The following is an 11,912-nucleotide window of genomic DNA, read 5'->3' as shown; positions in this document are numbered from 1 at the left end:
CTCTCAGGTTGGCCACACCCACCCCTCCAACACTTTTTATATGCGTCTCCTTATCAACTGCACACACCTTGCATTCAGTTTTATATTTGCTATGTGCACGATTGTCTGTCATAGTTGATGTGCGCCGAGTTTCCAGACATATGTCAATACATTTGTCAACTTGTTTATTACTACTGTAGGCAGAAAGGCAACATGATGTATTTTCTGACCCCCACCATGTGTTTACTTTAAATGGTCAAGGTAAAATATCAAAAAATAACTATATATATATATATATATATATATATATATATATATATATATATATATATATATATATATATATATATATATATATATAATAATATTATTATTATTATATTATAATAATAATAATAATACATGTTATTTATATAGCACTTTTCCTGGTGCTCAAAGCGTAATATAATACATCACTGAAGCAGTCTGAAGCGGTTTGAAACATTTCAGTAAGTGTTGGCTTTGCCCCATGGCCACTAAGAAGGAGTATTTCCCTAAAGTCAAAAAGCAAACATTTTAAGAAACCGCAAAACTGTTGTTAGACTTGTCAGCTTGCGTATATTGTCTTTTCTCAGTGTGGAAAAATGTAGACATTTTCACAGGGTCCAAAATAAGAGATATAAACATTGACGTTTATGTGCATCTACTCATATGAAAAATGCCTTTGTCCTTGCCTCAAAGAGGTTTGGTGACTTGTCGAGACATTCAAGATAAACGCTAGTAGATAAAATAAGATAAATGAGTATTTAAAGCTTCTATTGTATGGTAATGGTGCGATCATTTTTATTTACTGTGTTCATGCTGGCAAGATATAAAAGAAACGGACTCCGATGCTCTTATCACTTTTATTTGAGCCAAAGGCGTGACACTGGCTTGTGTGTATTACTGTATTTATCACGTGCTGCATCACCCTTCACCCTCTTCCCTTTGTAAAGTCAAGCTGCTGACACACCCAGACTCTGACATCACTTTGTCAGGTTTCAACATAGCCATTCTCTATCCATCCGGAACTAAAATGTTTCACAAGTTTAATGGACTCTCATTTACTGTTCTGTGTGTTTCCACAAATGTAATAGCCAGGGTTTGTTTGTTAGCCATTTGTCGTAAGTGCATGTTCATTTAGACAGACACTGATATTATGACTTTTACATTTATTAGGTTGAAAGCTTTTGCCTTTAATTCTGTTGGTTTGTACATGTTATAGCTATGATGATGTAGTTTGTTTTTGTGAAAGGACATTTGTTTTTGTTTTTTCACTTGCAAGCAGGATGTTAACTAAAAGGAAACAGAATAAAGACATGTTTACTGTCCCCAACCCATTTCAACACAGCAGAGCAGCCGGTAGGAGTTTATGTCTTTATGTCTTTATTAGGATCCATTAGCACTAGCATGAGCATTGGCTATTCTTCCTGGGGTCCTCACACACACAAAACATACATAAACATACATACAACAAAATTAAAACAAAACAAAACAGCTCTTAATTTCATGCAATTTACAGTACTGTATGAAGTGAAAACTAAAATGGTCATCCAATTATCGCCATCCTAAGGCCAAACAAAAGTAAACAACAAATAAGTGTACATAATAATATATGCATACATAGCCACAGACACAGTTCAAATGTACTTTATAAAACATAAATCATTTTTTAACAACCTTTTGAAATGTACTTGAGAATTTTCCTGAATGGTGTGGACCGGTAAAGAGTTCCAGCTGTATGGGCTCAGAACAGTCTCATAATACACACATGCACACAGAAGGATTCACACTTGTATTTCATGATCCACAAAAGGATTCACACTTGTGTTTTTCAATGCACACACAAATGTGTTCCGTTTCATATACATGTAAATAAAATCCAAATACAGAAAAAAGTTTTACATATGTATTTTTGATCCTCACATATTTGTTTTCCGTTTAAATCCCCTGAACCTACAAACACAAACCGCTTTCTGTGCATGGATCGCTCTGCATTCGTGTGTGGGTTTTTTGAGACTCCCCTGACGGTCACCCGATTCGTACTTGTAATTTTTTCTATCTATAGCCAATCAGATGTCTCCTCAATTCTAAGCCAATCACATGAGCGCGCCCCCACGAGGGTAGATTTCTTGCGTTCATGTCACTTCATATACGCATTTTGCGTAGTCCGGAGCTGGGTTTCCGCAGACAGAATTTAATTTTACCGGACAAATTTGAAACTTACCGGTCATGTTTCAATAATAATAATAATAAGAATTGTGTAGCAGCGTTTCCGTTAGGGAATTACCGGACTATGACCGGATAATAACACGGGAGTAAGGATCATCTCTTTTCCTCTCTCCCTCCCTCTCTCCTGACAGCCCGTCAGTTTCTCATGCAGCTCGCTAAAACTTCACTCGCGTTTATGTCCATATCGATCAGATCCACCTCTCCTGATCGGCCTTTATAGAGAGCACCGATCAAACTATTAAGAGTGAATATCGGCCGATAATGACCGGCGGGGCTCCCCCCGTTGACAGTTCACTGTCTAGCACTGGCTTCGTAGTGCACTGATCGATTAGGCTAAACTAACCTGTAGCTGCTCCCTCCACACTCACAACAACTTCATACAGACATAAATAAAGCAGCTGATCGCCATACAGGAAACACACATTTAAAACAGTTTTGCCTGCCGTTTTTGTGTACACAAGCATTCATTAATGGTTCGGAAAGTGGCACTGTACCTTAATAATATAAAGGCTTGTATTTGCGTGCATTTCCTGATCGGAAAGTGGCAATGTACTGAGAGTGGAGGTGTCCTGAGATTAGCGCCTGCAGGCAGGCTCCATGGACCTGTCAGCTCCGGACAGCGCAAAATGCGTACATGAAGCGCTACGTCATGAACGCAAGAAATCTACCCTTGTGGGGGCGCGCTCATGTGATTGGCTTAGAATTGAGGAGACATCTGATTGGCTATAGATAGAAAAAATTACAAGTACGAATCGGGTCACCGTCAGGGGAGTCTCAAAAAACCCACACACGAATGCAGAGCGATCCATGCACAGAAAGCGGTTTGTGTTTGCAGGTGCAGCGGTTTTAAACGGAAAACAAATATGTGAGGATCAAAAATACATATGTAAAACTTTTTTCTGTATTTGGATTTTATTTACATGTATATGAAACGGAACACATTTGTGTGTGCATTGACAAACACAAGTGTGGATCCGGAAATACAAGTGTGAATCCTTTTGCGGATCATGAAATACAAGTGTGAATCCTTCTGTGTGCATGTGTGTATTATGAGACTGTTCTGAGCCCATACAGCTGACCATGGCTCTGTACAGCATGACTGTTTTCTGTCCCATATTTGATTTAGATTTGGGTAATACAAACCTTCCTTCTATTGTATGTCGTGTTTGATAGTTTGATAGTTGATAGTTGTGCATATTGCGCTATAAACCTTTGTGATAATATATCTGGTGAGTGAGTCACTGTAATATTTCTGACAACATTTAACAAAATATAAGTTGACCTCTGTCTGACAGTTAACCATTTCAGTGTCTCCAGCATTTCAGTGACTCTGGTTCTGTAGGAGCACTGCAGTGCACATCGTGCTGCCTTATTTTGTGCTACTTGTAGTTTGTTTAAATCCTTTTGAGCAGCACTAGACCATATAACCAAACAATAATCAAGCTGCGACAGAACCAAAGCATCCAAAACGTGTCTACTGACATCCATTGGCAAATATTTTACAATTCTTTTTACAAGTGACACACCCCTTCCCATTTTACATACAACATTATCAATTTGTTTAGACCAAGATAATTTATGATCCAGGGTTATACCTAGCAATTTTGTCTCCTTGACCTGTTCAATTTGAATATGGTTTAAATGTAGTTGCAATTTTGATTCACCTTTTAACTGATGATTTGATCCTATTAATAAAGATTTTGTTTTTCCCGCATTAAGTACCAACTTATTATGTATGACCCACTCTGATATCAGTAGTAGATCTTTATTCATAACATTTGTCAACTCTCTTGTAGTTGATGCTGCATAATATATTGTTGAGTCATCTGCATACATTACAATTTTAGCTTTTTCTAACACTAATGGTAGGTCATTTGTAAAAATAGAAAATAAAAGTGGTCCCAAACAACTACCCTGGGGTACTCCACAAGTGACTGTTTTCATCTTTGAGAGACTTCCATTCAAAAAAACAGTTTGACTTTGATTTGTCAGGTAACTTTCTAACCACTTCAGCGTTTCAAAATGAAAACCATATTGTTCCAGCTTGTGTAACAACAAAGAATGGTCAATGACATCAAAAGCAGAACTAAAATCAAGTAGTACTGCACCCACTAACTTCCTATTATCTAGGTCGCCCTTCCAGTCATCTGTAATTTGTGTTAAAGCGGTGCATGTCGAATGGCCAGGTCTGTAAGCATGTTGATACACAGTGTTAAGTTTGTTACCTTCAAAGTATTTTTGTATTTGATTGAAAATTATTCTCTCCATTATCTTTGCTAACGCTGGTAATAAACTTATTGGGCGGCTATTTGTACCAGAAAATGGTCCAGCTGGATTTTTTGCAAGTGGAATAATTTTTGCTATTTTCCATGCCTGTGGGCAAATACATTTATCAATACTCAAATGTATAATATGACAGATAGGCTCTGCAACAAAATTAGCAACATATCTAAGAAATGTACCAACTAAATGATCCACTCCTGGTGGTTTATCATTACATTTACCTAGTAGACATTCAACATCTGTAATTGTCACTTTTGCTATTTTAAATGTACACTTCTTATTTTTCATAATTAAATCATTTATTAGAAATGTGGAGTTACTATTTATAGTTTGATTCATATTTCTCCTCAAATGTTTTACTTTATCAAGAAAATAATCATTCAGATAATTAGCAATTTGTACTGGTTTTGTCAAAAATGTCCCTTCCACTTCAAGATATGTTGAGGTGGATTTCGGCTTACGGCCCATCATGCCATTCACTAAACTCCACAGTTTCTTCTTGTCATCCTTTATCTCTTTAATTTTATTTCCATAATACAATTGTTTTTTATTTTTATTTAATGCTGTAACATAATTCCTTAACCTTCTATAAATGTGCCCATCTGACTCATAACTTGATGAGAGAGCTACATGTTTTGCATCATCTCTTTGTTTCATTAGATCCCTTAATTCCTCATCTAACCAGGGTGCTCTAAAGTTCCTTACTGTCTGCTTTCTAAGTGGTGCATGTTTATCAATCACCTGCATAAATAACAAATTAAAGACATCAAGAGCATCATCTGGATCGACTTTCTCAAAAACATGTTTCCAACATATCTTTTGAACATCCTGTATAAATGACTCTTCACAAAAATATTTCATTGATCTCCTCACAATTACTTTTGGTCCTGCTTTTGGCACCTTTGTCTTTCTCACGATAATTATTCAATTATGATCAGTACACCCTACTGGAATTGATATTGCCTGAGAACATACATGGCTAAAATTAGTAAATATATGATCAATACAAGTTGCACTTTTTGACCCATCTTTCTTTATGCATATCCTAGTAGGTTTAGTCACCATTTGTACCAAGTTACATGTAGTAGTTATTGTCTGCAGCTTGTTTTTAAGGGCACAGTGCAACATATTCCAGTCAATATTTAAATCTCCGATAAAATAAATCTCTCTGTCAAGATCACAAACTTTATCTAACATTTCACATAATTTGTCTAAATAAATTAAGTTTGCATTTGGAGGTCTGTAACAACATCCTACCAACAAAGGTTTCAAGTGAGGTAAGTGAATTTGCAACCAAAGTACTTCAATATCAGCAGACATCAAATCATATCTCACTTTAGGTATTTGCTTTTGAATGTATACTGCCACCCCACCTCCATATGCATTCCTGTCCTTTCTAAATGTTATATATCCATCAATGTCCACAGCAGCGTCATTAAATGTGTCATCTAAGTGAGTTTCAGATATTGCTAACAAATGAATACCACATGATAATATTTCCTCTATCTCAGACACTTTATTTCTTAGACTACATATATTTATATGAGCCAATTTAAACCCTTTACTTGGTAACTTATTCAACATTAAGATGGCAATTTAAATGTTATCTCTTTTTCACTTCCTATCAAATTGAGAGCTGAACTAAAACATACATGTAACACAATTTCAACCACACACACCATCACATACATAACCCAACATTTATCTGCACATAGATTGCTATAGATAGATAGATAGATAGATCGTACTTTATTGATCCCAAATTGTGAAATTGTTGTTGTTAAAGCAGCATAAAAGGCATTTTACAATAAAACAAAACTACAAGAATAGAAAGAAAAATAAAATAAAATATAAAATATACATGCAGATATTATATATATATATATACAAATATATATATATATATTCAAAATATATGACATGTAATATGGAGTATAAATATTGAACAGATTATAGAGTAAAATGTACAACGTGGTTTTATTTCTAGAGAAACTATGGAGCAGAGAGTTCTCTTCCAGCCAGAGGTGATTTGTTGTACAGTGTTATTGCAGTGGGGAGGAATGTTTTCCAGTATCTGTCCTTGAGACAGGGGAGCTGCAGCAGTCTGTTGGAGAAGGAGCTCCGTTGACTGTCCAGCTGCAGGTGGAGAGGATGGGTGGGGTTATCCATGATGGACAACAGCCTGTTCAGTGTCCTCCTCTCCACCACAGCTTCAAAGGGGTCCAGCTTGATGCCGATGACTGACCCAGCTTTCCTGATCAGTTTATTGATCCTGCTGGTGTCACCGTCTCTTATGCTGCCCCCCCAGCAGACCGCAGCAAGGAAGAGTGCACTATAAATGTGCATACTCACTCGCTCAATTAGACGAGCCTCCTGGTAGCTCCCAAACATTTTTAAATAATAGTATGAAATGAAATAGATTCATGGTAATGTCTCGTAACACTAGATCTAATCAATACATCAAAATTACATTTCAGGAGGAATGAACAACAATAGAGACCAGTTAAAATTGGTCTCTATTCAAAATCTAATAAACATCAATTCATACTCGCAGATGATTAAGTAAATAACTTCAAATAAATGCGTAGATAACTCATAGACCAGTGAATATTGGCCTACAAGAAAATAAAATAATTGTGGAAATCACCAAAACTGCAACAATTCCCATTTTCATAATTCAATTAATTTCTTCTCCTATATGTATAATCATACCATCTATCAGGTCATGTCCATCAGTCATTTCCCACCTTCATTTCTGGTTTGAACTGAAACCGGGCTTATCACTGTTTTATAGAAATGCTCAGCTTCACTACAGTCCCGATAAAGTTTGGTTTGTCCATTGAAGGTTATGATGAGCGTTGCAGGGAACAATAGTCCATGCCTCACCTCATTTCAACACAGCAGAGCAGCCGGTAGGAGTTGCTAGTGCAACAACAAATAAACCCTAGCTTAGTACACAAAAACAGTGTATTTGTGTTTGATGGAGCTCAGTCTCATCTAAAGCTGTGCTGCCATGGATTGACTCCTGTCATTTCAATAGTAGTTTATACCCAGTGTCCCTTAAGAAGTTCAGCAAATAGTATTTTGGACAGTATACGGATTCACTTCGGCATTTAGTTTTCTGCTTACTTTACTTCCAAGAGGTGAGCAGTGAGCTTGGGGCATGTAGGGGGAAACCCCTGCTGGAGCTAGTTTTCACCATGTCAGAATGCGTGAGAGAGTGCAAGTGTGTTTCTGTGGGGGTCCATGCGTGTGTATGTCTATCCCGGTGTGGTCCTGCAGCATGTGTGTGTGTGTGTATGTGTGTGTGTTGGAGTCTCCTGGCTGGGTGTCCAGCTCGTCCTGGTAATGCTGAGACAGACGGTGAGCGGGTGGGTTTATTTTTGGGTCAGTGACAGTGTCAATGGCCGCAGATGCGTCGGAAAGGAAGGCTCTGAGATACAAGCAAACCCTGGTCAGTGTCCCTCTGTCATTCCTTTAAGTGCTACTTTTTCTCTCTGTTGCTCTTTCTGTCTTTTTATGTCCATCTGTTCATCTCCACTGTCACGCTTAGTTCTCTCTGTTATGTGACCACAGTCTCCTTCCCTGAATCCCCCGTGTCGTTCTTGCATGACGCACCTGTTTTGGTAGTGCAACCTTTACGTATGTGCATGGATGGAGCCGCTTTATCTTATTGTGTGTGAGCCTGTAAAATATTCAGTTCAGTGTTTGGGAGCTGTAGACAGGCGGAAGACCAATTAGCTGATGTATAACAACAGGGTCACACACATGGTCACACAACAGGTGCTTAAAAACTGTGCACCTCCTTCACCCCTGAACTTGGCATACACACACACACACACACACACACACACACACACACACACACACACACACACACACCACACACACACACACACACACACACACACATACACACACACTCACACACTATGTTGCTGTCTTGCTGTTTCCTTCTTTCCTGGCACGCCACCTGTTTGCTAACCTTTGTGTGCCTCGGTTCTTAAGCCCTGGTTGGTCTTAACACATCTAGGCCTTTCTTCTGTGCTATGTGCAACACAATATGTTAATATTTTGTGTGTACAGTTTCCTTCCATGTACATCTGTGTCCATGTGTACACTGCATGTGCTTTAATGTCTTTGCATGTTTGCTTTTGTGTTTATGGCCCAGTGTGTGTGGTATGGTGTGTGTTAGGTGTTCTGATCTTGTGTGTTCCAAAAAAGGGAAACCTGATCACACTTTGCAGTGGTGTTAATCTTCTCCTGTCACATAGTAACATGTATGTTTTTGGACAAGATGGTGTGAAGGTTGTGTCAGAACATCTGGAGGATTGCCATCATGGGATGTTCTGTTATTAGAACAAAATTGTGAAAAAATGAAAGAAAATGAAAGGAAAACTGAATCACACTCCAGATTACCCTAACCCAGGGACATTTATTTTTAAAAATGTGTCTTTTTTGTTTGTTTTCAATACTCTGAATCAGTACACACAATACAAATATAGTAAAAGGCAATAATAGTGCTCTGATTATATGCGTAGTGTAAAAGGGAAGCCAAAAGGCCTCCCCAATAAAAGAACGTTTTTGGCATAAGTTGTAGCCCTGAATTTGTTTCTGCACATCTTAAGTAAAACTACTGAATAGTTGAAGGTTAATTCATAAACAGAAATACAGAAACCATGTGACTCCCTAAAACAGTTCATTTGTTGTGAATGATAGTCATCATCATCATCATGTGTTTGGCTGGTATGTGAGGGCTGCTGGTCATGGTCACCACTAGTGTTAATTGGTTGTTGAAACCCTATGCCTATGGGCAGTCCAGGATGTGCGAAATCATTTAACCTGTGTCTGTGTGCGTCAGTGGGTCTTTGAAGACCGTGTAGGATGGGGAAAGCCTTTTGTTTGATGCTATTGCCCTTGGGAGCAGAGATTAAAACAGGAATTTTGTGTCACTTATTTTTATTTTTTTATTTTGAGTGCATCGCCCAGAGCTGTGTGATGGGCTTACATTAAAAGAAAATGAGGTTAAGGTCAAACTCTGCCAGTAAAGTTAGCATATCACATGTCTACAACTAGGGTTGGCAGTCATGTTTAGAATGTATGGAGTTAAACACTTCTCTATTTAAAAAGACCTACATATGCATTACGTTTGACTACAAATGACAAAATGCATTAACATTCAGCTGTACACTGTAGCTACACACCGATATATGTATATCAATTTTTACACAGGTTTCCCATTATGTTTAAAATCCAGTTCAATTACTTCAATCAGTTCCTAGATTTACAGTAGGCTTTTGCTATATTTCCACATTTGTGTGACCTCTTCAGTCCGACTTTAGCGTGGCCTACCAACAGCTAAAGCCCTGACATTAGCAGCTAGTTGCTCCTACAGAACATTGCAGTGTTTGAAACTAAAATCAGTCAGACAATCTGTCCCCAGCTCTAATTAAGACTGCAGAAGTGTCTTAGAGCAACACACTAAATCCTTCCGTAGGGCATTTCACTGTATGTGACTCTTCACCAGCTACATACAACACGCTGTTGATGATGAGTAGTATGTACTGCAAACACTTTAGAAAGGACATTGGTGGAATACTGGGAAACTCAGCTGTTAGTTTGATCAGTTTATACTTTCTGTCTATAAGTCCGTAAGGGTCTTAAAGACAGCTAGAGGGACAGCGTGAGAGAGAGACATAGGAGAACCTAAGATATGAAGAGGCATTGAAAGGTACACTGATGGTTAGTGAAGGAGAGAGGTGTGGGAAGTGTAATGGGCAATATTGGATCACACTGGGACTAAAATTAGCCCAGAGTTGTGTTTCACCGCAGAGAGTAGGGGGCAACTGAGGAAAGAGGTAAGTGATTAGTGCAGAGTAGAGTTTCACTGTTCAAGAGGGAAAACAGGAAAGTGAGGTGGACTGAGGTAAAGGTGGAAGGGTGTGGCCAGGATTGATTTCTGACAACATATCATGCTCTCTGGCTGTCATGTTGGCTGTCCCACCATCCAGGGCCGCATAGCAGGGAACAGCTGATCGCATTTCTTAACATGCAGAGTGGATGTCACTGTCAACCATTTCAAAACATAGGATGTTCAATTTATGTGAATTTGGTGAATCAATCAATCAAAAATACTTTATTAATCCCAGGGGAGAATTAGATTTTGTGACAGTTGCACTATATTAGAATACAATAAATAAGTATTTATATAAACACAAATTGAAGTAAAAATGTGCAAACAAGGTTGTATCAGCCACAGGGAAACAGGGTCTTAGGCACAGCGTCTGAGGCACAGGATTTTGTCAGATGTATTCTGACGCAGCCCTTTTTCCGTAAAGCACATTAAACTACAGTTCAGTTATTCCATCTGACGGCCAATACCGTTAACTTTACCATTATTAGCATAGCCAGTGATCTTATGACACCGCATATATATCCTTTTCTCCAAACATCTGAACTAAGCCCTCCTCCTTCGTCTCTTCGGTTTACCCTGCATCCCCTTTGTCCTTCTACAGATTCAGTGGGGATATCCTTTTTTCCGACCACCATGCCAGCAGGCTTTAGCACTATTAGTTTCTCCCTGGTGTAAACAAGGCAGCCAGGAGCAACTGCAACAGCCTGAATGCACGCTTGGTGCATGCGCAGTGTGCTATACCGCAGGCAATAATTAGGGGAACATTTGAGATGTCATTTTGTCACATTATATTACAGATCATACCATCACAGATCAGTTATAGTTAATTTATTGTGATTTTTTTCACAAAGTGTTAAATTGTTATTTAGGGTAAAAGTGACAGCCCAGCATATAATGACATCAAGAGCAGGAGACTAGAACAATGTGTGCTAATACGAGGGGCCTGCACACGTCTCTGTCTGTATGTTTGTCATACAGCTGTTGCAAAGAAAGACATTTCTTTGTGAATGAAACAATGTTGTAGAGACTAAATAAATATGAGTGAGTGTGGTTACTCGAGGTGTAATGCTAACAGGGTATTATGTATCTGCCTGGCATTGCATTGTGGTAAGGTGATAGTCTTCCCCTTTTGAGTGCATTTGTCTACACTCTTTCTGTGTGATGCACTTGCAGACATGAGCTTTCAGGACATGTCAGGAATAATGTCGCATGAGAAAATCCTCCATTCTAAGAATGCATTGAGCACCTTTTTTGAAAGGTCTTGTGCTTTTTGTACTAAATGGCAATCGACTCATATATCAGCAATAGTTTGATCCTACTGTAAGCCAATATTAAGGCGATTTAAACTAATTTACTGTCAGAAATAGGGAGATAAAAGAATAATCTCTAGCCTTGCTGTTCATTTAGAGATGTTTCTGGTGGAGCAACATGTCCGCCTGCTGAGCCAGGGTTATCAGCACGAGTGATGAGTGCATTTTTTATCTTT

The 11,912-nt window shown here is 38.4% G+C and overlaps 1 protein-coding gene across 1 annotated transcript in view; it reads left to right on the top strand.

The window, feature by feature from the left end:
* Positions 1 to 7,915: 7,915 nt before the first annotated feature.
* The window catches only part of LOC117477780 (chloride channel protein-like), a 49,239-nt gene continuing 45,242 nt past the window's right edge, over positions 7,916 to 11,912 (top strand). The window contains 1 exon segment of the mRNA XM_034124521.1: positions 7,916 to 7,966. Within this exon segment, the coding sequence (XP_033980412.1) occupies positions 7,916 to 7,966 (51 nt within the window).

This window comes from Trematomus bernacchii, unplaced genomic scaffold, assembly GCF_902827165.1.
Source record: "Trematomus bernacchii unplaced genomic scaffold, fTreBer1.1, whole genome shotgun sequence".
In the NCBI taxonomy this organism is placed as follows: Eukaryota; Metazoa; Chordata; class Actinopteri; order Perciformes; family Nototheniidae; genus Trematomus; species Trematomus bernacchii.
The sequence above is the reverse complement of the archived record's forward strand: the minus strand, read 5'-3'. Positions and strand labels throughout refer to the sequence as shown.